The sequence below is a fragment of the Phascolarctos cinereus genome, unplaced genomic scaffold (genome assembly GCF_003287225.1).
Source record: "Phascolarctos cinereus isolate Bilbo 61053 unplaced genomic scaffold, phaCin_HiC Scaffold_9;HRSCAF=440, whole genome shotgun sequence".
NCBI lineage: Eukaryota > Metazoa > Chordata > Mammalia > Diprotodontia > Phascolarctidae > Phascolarctos > Phascolarctos cinereus.
The window spans coordinates 16,728,011-16,743,442 of record NW_027556402.1 but is presented as its reverse complement, the minus strand read 5'-3'; the positions used below and the strand labels follow the sequence as shown (position 1 = coordinate 16,743,442).

The 15,432-nt window shown below is 38.3% G+C and overlaps 1 protein-coding gene across 1 annotated transcript in view; it reads left to right on the top strand.

The window, feature by feature from the left end:
* The first annotated feature begins 3,147 nt into the window (after positions 1-3,147).
* Positions 3,148-15,432, top strand: part of GC (GC vitamin D binding protein) — a 47,218-nt gene continuing 34,933 nt past the window's right edge. Inside the window, 1 exon segment of the mRNA XM_078148290.1 lies at positions 3,148-3,283. Within this exon segment, the coding sequence (XP_078004416.1) occupies positions 3,166-3,283 (118 nt within the window). The 5' untranslated portion in view covers positions 3,148-3,165.

The following is a 15,432-nucleotide window of genomic DNA, read 5'->3' as shown; positions in this document are numbered from 1 at the left end:
GAAGAGGTTATTGCAGTAGCCTAGACAAGAAGTATTGTGGGCCTGAACAAGGGCTGTGGCCATGTAGGTGGAGAAAATGTGAACAAATGTTGGAGACATTGTGGAAGCAGAAATAGTAAGATCGGGCTAATGGTTGAAAATATGTGATTTGGGCTAGGGAGGAGTAAAGGATGACACCAAACATGTGAATCTGGATGGTTGTGTCCTTGACAGAAACTGGAAAGTTCAGGAGTGGTGGCAGAGTGGGGATCAGAGGAGAACTGAGTGGTAAAATGAGTTTAGGTTTGAACATGTTCAGTTTGAAATCTTTCCTTATCAACTAGTTCCTTATCTACTGCCCTCAAATATACCCAGATGCCAGTCCCCCTATTTAAAAAAAACAACAACAACCAAACTTTTACCAGATTGTAACATCCCCTCAAGTTGTCCTAGGTTTCCTACATTGCTTAACCAAACTCCTAGAAAACAGCTATCTACACTTGCTGGCTTCAGTTCCTTTCCTCCCACAATTTTGCAATCTGACTTCCAACCTCTCCACCCAATTATTCTCTCCAAAAATGCCAATGATCTCTTTTGGCTTTTTCTCCTTCCTCATCCTTCATGTTTTCTCTGTTGCACTTGACACTTTTGAACACCTACTCCTCTTGGATCCTGTCTTCTCTGGGTTTTCATGACTCTGCTCTATCCTTGTTCTCTTCCTACTGCTCCTTTTCTGATTTCTGATTTCTGTGTGATCCATAACACACACCGTAACTGTGGCTATTTCCCAAAGCCATCATGTCCTTTCTCTGTCTCTCTCTCTCTCTTTCTCTCTCTCTCTCTCTCTCTCTCTCTCTTTATCTTTTTCTCTCTTCTGATAGTTTATCACCTCTTTGCAGATGACTCACAGATCTACATATGGGGCCACAATCTCTCCCCTGAATTTCAGTCCCACATTATTAATTACTTGTTAGACATTCAAACTAGATGTCTCAGAGACATCTCAAGTTCAATGGTTCAAAACAATTCATCTCTTCCCCCCAAATTCCAACACTCTTTCAACTCCCCCATTTCTGCCAAAGGTGACATGATTCTTCCAGCCTTGGAGGCTCATAACATCAGCATTATCCTTAACTCCTTACTTTTTCTTATCCCACATATTCAGTCAGCTGACAAATCTTGCCATTTCTACCTTAACAATATCTCTCACATCCAGTGCCTTTGGTCTATTCACAAAGCTCCACCTTGGTTCAGAGTTTCATCACCTCTCACCTAGAGAGGTACAATGGCCTGTTACCTGGTCTCCTTGCTTCAAATATCTGCTCACTCCAATCCTTCCTCTACATGGCTGCCAACGTATTTTCCCCCTGAAGTTCAGGTCTGACTATATATTTTCCTACTAAATAAACTCCATTGTCTACTTACAGTCTCTAGGATCAAATACAAATTCTTCTTTTTCACCTTTAAAACTCTTCACAAGTTGGCCTTGACCTATCTTTCCAACCTCATGCATTATTCCATGGTCAAGCCTTTCCCATAGTTCTTCACACAGCACTCCATTTTCCATCATCATACTTTTGCACTGACCATGTGAAATGCCTGAAATGCACTTACCCTAAGCTCCACTTCATAGAATTCCTTTATTCCTGACTCTCCCAATTTTCCCTCCATGGGCCAGAAGCCTCTTGTCCTAGAAAATTCCTCTACCCCTACGTCCTCCTTCCTTTAATTGATGAGTTCCTCCCAGAATCTCCATCTTAAGGAAGTGCCCAAGCCAGCCATGCTCACTTCTTCACTCCTCTCCCAGCAACACTACTGACTCTCTGGGTCTTCTCCATCAAACCCCTATGTGGGTACCTTCCCCTGTCCTCTGATCTTCCCCTCTTAGAGTGCTCTTGAGGGCAGAGACCATCTTAATTTTTGCTCATATTTGTATTCTCAGGGTTTCTCACAGTGCTTGGAACATAGTCACTGTTTAATAAATTTTCTATCTATCTATCTATCTACCTATCTATCTATCTATTTATCTATCTGTCTATCTATCTCAAGCTCTACCTGATGAGCCACTGTCTTATGTTTAACCATCATTTATTTCATTTTTATTCTATGTCTGTTTAGTTTCAACTGCATAAACTTAATATGTCCCTATTGTCTCCCTGGATAGAATATGAGCTCATTAAAATTAAGGATTGTTTCATTCACTGTGTAGGTATTCCCAGGATCTAGCAGAATGTCTTGTACCTAGTAAGGGCTTACTAATTTTTCGTTGATTGGTCTATAGGACTTCAGCATTGCATGGTCTAATCTAGAACATCTCCTATAATATTGAAGCATCCTTCAAGCTGCCCTGGGAGTCTAATTTTACAAAGAGAGTTCATCTAGCTGACCTCTTCAGTTCTAATTTCTTTTAGAGCACCAAAAACTGTTTTGCATATGAATAATCTTGGGATGCTAAAGAGATAAAGAATTCTACTAACCAAGTAATTCTGCTAAAACGTAAGAATTGGTTTGGGGAATGTATTGAGCTTATCTGGTCAATTTTAGCAATAAGATTTTAATAAGGTGGGGAAAGCAGGAACACGAACTCATTTGATCATTTTTGGAGGCTTTTGTAGCATTGGTGCAATCTGCTGGCAAAACAAACCAATTGATTAATCAACAATATCTATAATAAAATAATGTTTTCCTATCAATCTGACATAATAGCATTATTTCCCAAACTATATTAAATATAAATTATATTTATATAATGCTTTAAAGTTCACAAAGAAGTTTTCTTTTCTTTCTTCTTCTTCTTCTTCGTTTTTTTTGGCTCCGCAATGAGGTTAAGTGCCCAGGTGACTGGCCTGAGTCAAACTCTACCCCTAGCAAAGCCTTAAAGTAGGACCATCCCCATTTATCACATCAAGTCAACCATTAAAAAAAAAAGACAAGATATTTTGTGGCAGAGAATAACCCAAGTGTCCGTCCTCTCTGTTTGCATTGGCTTGAGAAAGTTAATGATTAAAATGTTCTAGATTTTCTCCATCATTTCCCTGTAGGATATCTATTTGCATTTATATGATTTTATCTGCACTGGTCCAAGGATGCTCCCCACCCCCATCTGTTTCTGTGTAGAGATTAATAATTGATTTGCTCATATCATATGTGGAAAGTTCATTGGGAAAGAGACAATCACTTTTTGAGATGACCTCTCATAGAGGTGATGAGCCCTGTGGCATCAACATGAATTCAAGCAGTCTAAGAATGATAAAAGTCCTGGTTTTGCTGCTTTCTGTAACATTTATTCATGCTGAACACAGAGGTAAGATTTTTAAAGTTGTGATCCTATACTATGCACATATTCCATTCTTTCAAAAAAAATCTAAAATAAGTTTCAATTGAGAGCTGTGGGTTTTCTCTTTTTCAGATAAACACAGTCAGTGTTTGAATGGATTTTAAAATATTTAGAAGCTTCAAAATAAGGTGTATGTTTTGTGTAAGGCATTGGAGGCAAAGTATCAGGTTGTAGGGGTTTTTTTTCTATTTCTTTGACAACAAGGAATGGTGTCAAATGCATGGCTTTTAACTATAAAGTTAACAAGATGGCTAACACAGTACCTATAACATAACAGCTGTGTGTTTTCTGAGTCTCAAACTGACATACATTCATAGACCCATTCCTTAAAATATTCATTTTTCTGGGGGGAGGGAAATATTGAAAATGGGTAGTAGAAAATATGATCCAAAGATGACAGTAAGTATTTTTTCGAATGGCAATTTGTACCACCTTCAGCTGGGTCCTCTTTCTGAAAACCTAGGATAGTGTTTCTGGGCAGAAAGATTCAGTGGCCTGATGAGATCTTTACAAAGTGTGCAGGCCATTTGAAAATCTGTTCAATTGCTGAAGTCAGCATGCAACTAATAGTTGCATAGTTAGAATGATGTGATATGAAGAAGATCCAAGTTCAAATCCTGCCTTAAATGTTTAGTAATTGTGTAACCCTGGACAAGTCACTTAATCTCACTCAGTCTCAATTTCCTCATCTGAAAAATGAGGATAATAGTAGCACTTACCTCCTAAGGTTGTTGTGAAAATCAAATGAGCTAAAGTGAGCTGTATACTTCAAAACCTTAAAGTGCTATGTACATGTTAGCTGCTGGTTAGGACCAAAATTAAAATAATTGATGACTTTGAAATGAAACAAAATTATTCACATATTCCACATATGTATGCACATATGTAATACACACGTGTGTGCACATGTATGTATGTGTATATCTATGTATATGCACATATATTCAGAATGGATTTTCAATGACATCCTCACCTCTGGACTATTTCTAAACTTTTAGTAGAAATGATGCTACTAAAAATCTGCAAAGGGAGAACTTCATTCTGACTGACACAATTACTCTCTATTTCCCTTTTGTTCTTACCACTTCCTGAGAGATCTGCATCCCTCCTGGTTTGTCAGTCATGAAATTATTTTGTCATTCTTGCAAAATTGCTGAGTAGAACTTCAGAATCCATTTCAGGGAACATATTCAAGATGAAATGTCAATTGAATTTGCCTCAGAAGTCACCAGTTAGTACTTAAAGCATAAAATTTAATTAAGCAAATATTAATTAAGCACCTATTCTGGGAAGAGCACCATGCTAGGGGCTGGGAAAATCAGATGGGGGGACCCTGACATCATGCCCCTTTTAGTCTAGAATCAAGATATATGCCCCAAAAGCAATACAAAATAAAGTAACGGCAGAAGGTGGAGGCAAGGTGTCATGGGATATCTGCTGGGAGACAAAGGTAATTACAAAACTTGACCTTTGTACCTTTTCTGAAGATCCCGGAATCAGTTCACTTTTCTGAGAGTTGTCATGTCCAAGTCTAGGACCAGAAAAGGCCTTTTGGGGTTACTTTACACTAGATGCCCCCCAAACCTCAGGAAACAGTGTAGAGAGTGTAACCGCAGGGGAAGGGTGCACCCTATATAAGAGAAAGCTGCTCTAGGCACCTACTGATTCAATATATGCCTACTGGTTTCATGCCAGGACATTTTAGCACCAACTGTCCAGTGAGTAACACCAGAACATTCTCTAACTCTAGGCATAGAGAATGGGTAGAGTGCTGGCCTCAAAACCAGGTAGATCTGGGTTCAAGTCTTGACTTTGATATATGCTGACTTCTTGCTCACCTGATCTCTGTGCACGAGGCAACTCTAATACTATAAAGAATGGATAGACCTAGGGGCAGCTAGGTGGCGCAGTGGATAGAGCACTGGCCTTGGAGTCAGGAGGACCTGAGTTCAAATCTGGCCTCAGACACTTACTAGCTGGGTGACCCTGCCATTGCCTAGCCTCCTCCCAATAAAAGAGAATAGATAAACCTGCATTGGAGGAGAATGCTACCTCACCAGATGGTTCCCTAGAGCAACGAAATCACAGACCAATCTCTATCCCTATTCAATACTAAATATTCCCAAAGGGCTGGGAAGTGGGGAGTTTCAATTTTATGTACTTGACTACCATGGAGGAATTGTACTATAGTCCACTCACTTCATATAAATCACATGTCAAATTATGTTTACTTGTAATGAAAATTTGAGTGTAAACATGGATGATATCTCTGACCACCTCTCCTCACCATGGATGGGTTCTAACAGATCATTCTGCCATCCCTTAGGGCACTGACCCCCTGGTTTCCAAGTCAATGGTAACATAACATCTTTGGTCTTTTGCGGTTTCTCCCAGCTCTAAGCCATGCCAATTGGTAGGACAGCTGAAAATACAAGGAACATCTTTTACCACTCCTGGACCCAATAAAAGGATTCCAATTAAAATTAGAATAAATTCTGGGGAATTGTCCAGATACTCCTGTCCAAATGTAGTCCAATTCTGGAGGACTCAGGGATCGCGGACGGAGTAGATGGTTCTGTATCCCTTCCCTTCTGGACTCCAAATTTTTAGAGTGACCCTGGGGATCCAAAAAGATCCAGTGCTATCTTGTGAATTGGAGATGAGGAAAGGCGAGCTACTCAAAGATCCTGCAAGCAAATCGATACGGTTTATACATATGTAGTCATGCAAAACACTTCCATAGTAGTCATGTTGTACAAAAACTAACTATATTTACCTTCATGTTATCTCAGCTTCTGTTTATTCTATTCTCTCTTTTGACCCTGTGCCTCCTCAAAAGTGTTTGCTTCTGATTACCCCCTCCTCCAATGTGCCCTCCCCTCTATCATCTCCCCACCCAAGCTCTCTTATCCTCTTCCCCCCTATTTTCCTATAGGGTAAGACAGATTTCCATACTCAGTTGAGTTCTCCCTCTTTTCTTGATCTACCTTCTCTTTGGATGATCTCATTAGTTCTCATTGGCTCAATTATCTTCTTTATGCAGATGACCCTCATCTGCATGCAGGTTATTCTAGCTGTAGTATCTCTTGTGAGTTGCAATCTAGCATTTCCAACTAACTAGCTATGAGATGTTTCCTATGAAATGTCCCTCAGCATCTCAAGATCAATGTGTTCAAACACATTACCTTTCCACCGAAACCTTCATGTAAACTTCTGTTTTGCTGTTAAGGGTACAACCAGTTACCTCAATCCTCAACCTTAGAGTCATACTTGAATCTTCATTTTCCTTCTTTCCTCACATACAAATATTTACTCTCAGCCTTGTTGATTCTCCATGTATAACATTTCTAACCTCTATCCCTTTTCATCTACTATCACAGCTACCACTTTAGCTAGGCCCCCATCACCTCTTTCCTGGACTATTATAACAATACTTTTAATACTATAATAGCAATTACTATGTAATCTTCTATATTGTGTAACTCCAATAATAGTTACAATACAATATTACAATAATCCTTCTACTTACTTCAAATGTCTCACCTCTCCAATCTATATTCTACAAAGCTGCCAAAATGATACTTCTATTTCACAGGTTTGACCATGCCTCTCTACTTACTAAAAATCTCCAATGGGCCCCTGATTCCTCTAACATAATATACAAATTCACTGGTGTGTAAAGGCTTTCACCATCTGGTTCCTCTCTACCTTTTTAGGCTCATCACATAAAGTGGTTTGATTGTGCTTCCTCATACATCCAGGTGTACCTTGTTGTATTGCACTTTGCTTAATGATCTTCACAGATATTGCATTGTTTTGTTTTGTGCTGTTTACATTGTGAAGGGTTGTGGCAACCCTGCATCAATCAAATCTATTGGCACAAAGTTTTCCAAGAGCATGTGTTCACATCGTGTCTTTGTGTCACGTTTTGGTAATTCTCACAATGGTGTCAACTTTCTCATTACTATTATGTCTCTTATAGTGATCTGTGACCAGGGATCTTTGAAATTACTATTGTAATTATTTTGGGATGCCAAAAACTGGGCCCATATAAAACAGCAACGTAATCAATAAATGTTGATTGTGTTCTGACTACTCCACTGACCAGCCATTCCCCATTTCTCTCCCTCTCCTCAGGTATCCCTATTCCCTGACACACAACAATATTGAAAAATATTACATAAACTTAGTTTATAAAACAGCTGCAAGGTTTGAGAGGATTGACTCCAATTTTGAAAGAGGTTCTACTGTGGTTAAAATACTATAAAACAGCATGCTTGCCACAGAGAAATCTTTCATGAAAGGAAAAGTCAATCAATGGGACAAACTTCATTGTTTTCCTATTTTAAGAAATTGCCACACCCAATCAGTTGTCAACCATTAACATTGAAGTGAGACCCTCCACCTGCAAAAAGATTAAGACTCACTGAAGGCTCAGATTATGGTTAGTATTTTTTTTAGCAATAAATCATTTTTTTTAAGGTATGTATAATTTGGTTTAGACAATAGACAATTATCTCAATAGAATGTAAGTAAGTTCCTTGATGTTAGGGAATATTACATTTTTTCCTCTTTATATTCCTAGCACAGTGGCTTGAATGTATTGTTGCTGTTGTTCAGTTTCAGTCATGTCTAACTCTTCATGACCCCATTTAGGAATTTCTTGGCAAAGATACTGGAGTGGTTTGCCATTTCTTTTTCCAGCTCATTTTACATATGAGGAAACTGAGACAAACAGGGTTAAGTGACTTGCCCAGGGTCACTGGGATTTGAACTCAGGAAGAGAAATCTTCCTGATTCCAGGGCGAGCATCCTATCTGCCGTGTTGCCCAGCTGCCCTCTTGCACATAGTGTGCTTTTAAATACTCATTTATTGATTGAGAGTGGTCATTGTCTCAATATATTGGGGCAAATTCTGCTACTCATTAAATCCATTATGAGGAGCATATTCCATGGCTATAAATCTTTGAATTATTACAGTTATTTAACAGGTGCTAAGAGTAACCCTTTTTTCCATAAGGCATGACTCAGATCAATGAGATACTTGGTAAACATCACACACACACACACACACACACACACACACACACACAAATTTCTTCACAACAGCCTTTATAGTTAGATGATGCCCATCAAAATGCTATGATATTAAAGTCAAATATAGTTGCTGCACTTCTCTTAATGGTAGAAAGAGCTGGCTGTGAAAAAATCTTGGCAGATCTTTTCCATTTTTCTTTCTGTTTTGTTCTATTGTTGTTACTGTTGTTGTCCTTCAATTTCATTCTTAAATGCCCTTAAGTTTTATTGACCAATATGGTCTTTAGGATCTTTTGCTCTCCTTATGGCTATTGATTCAGGATAATTTTAACTTCTCCATGAAATTGTTATAATTGGTATTTATATCCTTTTCACTATCACCATAGAAGAATCCAGAAGACTGTGGGCCATTTTTAAAATTTTTCACATTTACATGAGCTGCTTTGAACAAAGAATCTATCACCAAATGGCCAGTCTACTAAAAATGAGCCCTTCCATACTCAATCAGGCTGGTCCTAGAAAAGTAGATTTAGACCATTGCTGGGACCATATCGGAAACATTTCTATCATGGTAGACTTGTCAGTGCTTGGACTTTATTCTTTTATCCTTTAAAATCTGATAGTCATCTCTACGACATGACAAGGCATAACAGTAGGACATTATGGAATTTACCAATCATAACCTTGCTTTCATATCTTTACAACATGTTATTAGAATAATCTACACATGCATTGTGTAGGGCGTCATCAGTAAAGATACCACCAGTGAACAAGAAGGTCTCTGCAAGCAATATACTACCTTAGACAACATAATGAAAACCTTTGTCACAAGAGACCCTAGAAATGAGCCACACCTAAGCTTTGTTTAAGAGACCTCCCTAAAATTAGTAGGTGTAATGAGGGAGGATGAGAAAACATGATAAAACATCTCCTTGATTGCATTGTGGTCAGACACTCACTAGATTATTCTCCATCTCTGTGTACCTAGAGAGCCCCTTCCCATTTTAGATCCCCTTGGGCTCCAAGTTACACCACACAATAGTTATTGTACATGTCTGCACATATCAGTTTCTCTCCCTCTATCATTTTGAAAAAAAGAAACTTTAGGATCATAAATTTAGATTTTGAAGAGACCCTAAAGTTAATCTCATTATAATAGCCCTCCCATTTTATAGACAAGAACAAGGCTGAATGACTTGTCCAAGATAACTCAAATGGTAAGGGGTTGATTTAGAATTTGAAACAAGGTATTCTAACTCCAAATTTAGCATGATTTTCACCATGTCTAAAATGTGATGATTCATCTGATCTGCCCATTCTCATATTTGTGTTTTCATTTTTGTATCATTTGAAGAAATTTAAATGTCAGAAAAAAAACCAGAAGTTAACCCCTATTGAATAGTCCTTCAGGCATGAGTAGAGTGGTTTTCTCTCTCTAAGTGCTACTGGCATTGCTCACATATAATGGAATTACTATAAATCTCTTCTGAACCTCACTAAAGATGATGTCAGTCTGACAGGGGCACTTAAAACAGATTCAATTACAAAGTTTAGCACAGAATAATACTAAGTACTTGTCACTTATTAAAAACATTTCCATTTAAAGGCAAGGCTTTTATTTAAAAAAAAAAAAAAAGAGGCCTCATTAAAAAAAAAAAAGAATCCTCAGTGCCTAGATGAATTAAGTAAGCATTAGAGCATAATATTGTGTGTGGAGGAAAAACACACTCCAGATATGGTGGTACATGCCTGTAGTTCCTATTGTTGAAGATGCTGAGCTTATGGATTGCTTGAGTTCTGGAGGTCTGCACTACAGTAGGGCTAAAGCCCACTGGGTATCCACACCAAATTTGGCACCAATATGGTAAACCACTCTCCCTTTCTGCCACTCTAAGTGCAGAAGTTTACCAAGTTGCCTAAGGAGGGGCAAAGTGCCTCAGATTGGAAAAGCAGAGCTTCTTACAGCTTCTGTTTGAATCAGTATTGAGATGTAACTCCTAAGTGGTTACTACTCATCCAGCTGGAATAATATTGGGAGATCCAGGCCCTAAAAAAACCCCACAACTAATAAGTATATTTTTATAACAAAAAAGTATTGTATCACAGACCTTGTTTGGTAAAAATGTGATGAAACTACAAGAGCAAAAGCAATAAATTAGGAAATGAGAATTCAATGTTAACTAAAGACATTTAGCCTATCTGTCTACAATAATTCATCATGGAGGAATTGGGGAGAGAATAGAATAAGTCTTTACCAAGTGTCTGCTATTTGCCAAGCCCTGTGCTAAATGCTTTACAAAATCACTCATTTTTAAAAATGCTATTTGGGACAGCTAGGTGGCACAGTGGACAGAGCACCAGCCCTGGGTTCAGGAGGACCTGAGTTCAAATCCGACCTCAGACACGTAACACTTAACTAGCTGTGTGACCCTGGGTAAGTCACTTACCCCATTGCCTAAAACAAACAAACAAACAAAAGAAAAATGCTATTTGCTTGACAAAAATTATATTGACAAACAATTTTTAAGAACCCAAGTTATTACATAAAGTAAAATACATGGATTTTCTTTGAATTGTTTAATTTTTTCAAATCTAAACTCTAAATTTTTTACATCCATTGAGTTGCACATTATTATGGTGGGATAGAGACTGGACCTGACTTTACTGGCATAAGGAACAAGATGAGACTTCTGTCGATGCAGGTCAACACCTTCTCTAGATCTTTCAGTCTTTTCGACTTTCTTAGAGCACCAAGAGACCAAGTGACTTGCCCAGGAGCACACAGCCAGCATGTGCCAGAAGCATGACTTCTTGGTCTTCTTGGCTTCAAAGTCAGCACTCAGTCCATTATGCCAGTGGTCCACTGGACCATTACATCGTATAGCAGAAATAGATTTCAGCATTGTCAAAAATGATCTTAAAATTGGCCTAAAACTTCAAATGGAAGCATGGAACAATGGAAAGAGTCCTGGAAGCTTAGAGACAGAGGTTTGAATCCAAAATCTATTGCCAATTACCTGTGTGACCTTTTGGATTAGATTTCTACAGCCCCTTCTACTCTAAATCTGAATCTAAAAAAGCAAGCAATAGGAAACCCAATCCCTGAGGAGGAATAATGATTGTCTCCTACCCTTAATATGCCTCAGCAGTGGCATACAATTTGGAAATAAACCTTTGCAGGTTCTTATTCACAAATAATTCTATTCATTTAGTATTCTGCAGAATCTCTATGTCTTAAAAGACAGAGGGAATATTTCATTTTTTTATGCAGCTCTTTTTAAATTCAATTTACAAATAAAGAACTCAGATTATGTGCCCAGAACAGAGTCAGAATGCCTTAAGAAAAATAAGCCATGATTCTTGCCTTTACAGAGTTTATGAACTGGTAACTGTGGACCCTACCTGAAGGAAGGTGAACCATATTTTTTCCCAATGTTTTATTTATTTATTTGTCTTTTTATTTTATTTTTAATTTATGGAATAAAGTGAAGCATTTCCATAACATGGTACAATAAAAAAGATGATTGCACATGAAACTGCAAAACTACTATGCACAACTTGCTATTCTTTTCAAAAATACAACAGAATTACCATGTAAATTTATTTTTTCTTCTTGCCTCCCCACCCCTGCCCTCACTCTAGAGGTGGCTACCATTAGACACAATTATATATATATATATACATACACACACACACACATATATATATACATGCCATATATAGAGATAGATAGATGCAGGTATATATAAAAATATTCTATACATATTTCTATTTATCTTTTTCATATTTATTTATTTTTAATATTTTAATTTTCAGTTCTAAATTCTCTCCCTCTCTTTTGCCCCTCCCCCACCTGTTTCAAAGACAAGAAAAACAATATCCATTATTACCTATGAAGTCATGCAATATGTATTTCCACATTAACCATGATGTGAAAAAATATAAAGAAAAATAAAGTGAAAAAAATCTGCTGCAATCTGCACTTAAGAGCTCATCAATTCCCTCTCTGAAGGTGGATGGCGTTTTTCATCATAAGCCCTTTGAATTCCTTTCTCAATAGAATAGTGTTAAGTACTATTCCTTGAGTGACCAACCGGATTCCTCAGCTGCCGCACTAGTCTTAAGCTTCCTTATTTTTTTACCTTTCTTTTTTATCCCAGCGCTTAGCATAGTTCCTGGCACATAGTAATAAATGTATATTGTCTTAAAGCTTATGATTGATTGAGTCATTTTCTCATTTAAGATCTCGGGAGGTCGTTTATCTCTTAATTAATTGGGGTGGGATGATTTGGTTGATTTATTCCTACAACCTCTCTCTCTTGTTTTCTCCCCTCAGTTTTGAGGGGAGAAATACAAATGTGCTAGAGTGTATTTAATGACATCTCTAGTTCCAAATCCTAGTCTGACCTTCAGAGATTTGGGGAAGTTCTGCATTATCCGATCTGAATTGTAGTAAGGACTCTTGAGAAAAGTCTATGTGGCAGAGTTCAAAGTCCAATCTGGTCATTAACATTCTTCCATACTTCCAAATATATGATGATACAATTTAACAAACAAATATCATTTTACAAAGTTTCCAGTGGGTTGTTGCTTGTCATTTCTTTTTTTAAAAAAGGAATTCCCCAACTTCAAACTAATGAGGAAAAGGATCAAAGAGGAAAAAAAATTAAGCAGTCCCTTCTCAGAAGGTCCCTTACAGATGTCCCAGAGCACCTGAGGCTCTCTGGACATCTGCGGCTGTCTGGATATTATCCTTTCACTTTTAAGGAAACAAACCAAACTCACTTGGTTTAGTGCTTTTGTAGCAATATAGTTCCCCTAGCCCCAGGGGCTGGAGTATCTAACCTGAGGGGCCCACTCACTCTGGGCTCAGTAGGTGCCAAGTGCTATAATAAAATGAACACTGTTTGGGTTTAATCATTGACTTACTTAGAAAAAAAGAAAAGAAAAGAAAAAAAAGAAAAATCATCCTATGCCAGAAAGAAAGATTATTCCCTACAGTTTCCCAAACCACCCTTCTCCTGAAGGGATCTTGGATTAGTGGTAAACTTGAAGTCATCTGTTCACCCTTAGATAAAAAATCACACTGATTTGGCCGCAGGCTTGCAAACTGGCTCTGAGTTAGGAGTAAGAGGGGGTTGCAACTTTGCCCTTTCACCTTCCGCTTTCTAAATCTTTCCCCTATAGTCATGTAAATATACTATAAAATCCCTCTGGGTCCCTGAAGCTACATGGGACAACCCCAAATTTCTCCACATATTCTCTAAAACACATACATTTTGTCATAGGCGTATGAGTCCTTGGAGTGCCCAGAAAATTTCCTCTGAGTCTTTCTACAAAAGGCACCTGGAATTTGCCAGCAGATACCAACCACCCAGTGCAAGAGCAATCCCAAAAGAATTCAAAACTCCTCCAGCAATAGAACAAGCAGGGTCTTTTAGAACTAAAGAAAACAGCTCCAAACATGCATGAGGCTTCCAAAAAATAAGGATTAAAGGGTAGATCACTTAGGGTTTCTAGGACAGCAGATAAAACTTGTTCTATGAACCTCCAGTCCATAAGAACCTTAGAGAAGCAGTTTGGATTCATATTAAAATATGGCAAGCATTTTAGATAGATCTGCTTGAAAGAAAGAAAGAAAGAAAGAAAGAAAGAAAAAAAGAAAGAAAGAAAGAAAGAAAGAAAGGAAGGAAGGAAGGAAGGAAGGAAGGAAGGAAAGAAGGAAGGAAGGAAGGAAGGAAGGAAGGAAGAAAAGAAAAGAAAAGAAAAGAAAAGAAAAGAAAAGAAAAGAAAAGAAAAGAAAAGAAAAGAAAAGAAAAGAAAAGAAAAGAAAAGAAAAGAAAAGAAAAGAAAAGAAAAGAAAAGAAAAGAAAAGAAAGGAAAAGAAAAGAAAAGAAAGAAAGTGGACATTTATTTATGAGCTATCTCAATGTACTTTAGGCAAACTTTTAGGCACTAGTGTTTTAGGGACGCAAAATTCACACTTCTATTGTTGTACTGAGAAATCAGCGAGCAAGACCCAGACATAATTTAAAATGTGGATTTCTTAGCACGCGGCTGCAAGGGGTATGCACTTCCAAATCAAGCAGCCCTGATCAGGGGTAGAGCTAGGGTTTATATGGAAAAGAGCATGGGAAAGAAATGCCAGGAACACTGATGAGGTAATCCAAATGTGCAGGTGTCTTTGGGGGCTATGGATGGGAAAGTACAGGGAGTACACGGACAGGGAGGGGGATGGATCTTTGGAGTCTGGCAGGAGGAAGAGTCCTTGGGCTGGCCAAGGACACCCCTCTCCCTCTGTCTTGATGAAAGAATGCTCTGCAGCAAGGGAAAGCTTTCTCACAACACAGGAACTTACTAAGGAATTGGGAGGTTTCTAGAGATGTGATCTGAGGGCTGGGGCCTGAGCAGCCCAGCTCTGTGTAGCTGTACCAGGGAGAGAGATATGGGTCATGCTGAGGCCCATGCATGAATAACTGCTAGGCACAGTGTCCTTGGGCTGGGGAGTGGTTGTTAGAGACACTGTTTCTGAGACTAGGGAGAAACTGGGGCACAAGTACAAGTACAAGCACCCGCGTACCCCATCATTACGGGTCAGAGACCACACAAACTAGACCAGTTGTCCTGGTCTCTGGTATAAACATAATTATCTAAAGCAATTATATTGCAAGCTTTCTTATCCATTTGCATTGGAGGTATGGGCTGTGCTGAGCTATGCAAGAGTACATTTCACTATTGTTTAGATTTAGGAAGAAAGAGGTCTGGGGCAAGATTAAGCACCAACTTTTGCTTTCCATGGTTTAAAGGGCCCTACTAACCTAAATGGCAAAATAATGTTCTGCATTACAGTATTAGCATGAATATCAAAAAGGATTCATTAATACAATAGATGCTAATACTTAAATATTCAAATAAGTAAAATTCATCTCTACAGAACTGAGCTGGCTTTTTAAGGAAACAAATTAGAAAAACAACAAAAGTTCCACCTGAAGAATCTCTCCAGTGGATGCCTGCGAATGTAGAAAAATCTGAGGCAAGGCCCTATATGTAGCCCTATAAGCTCTGGGGATCCTTACCCC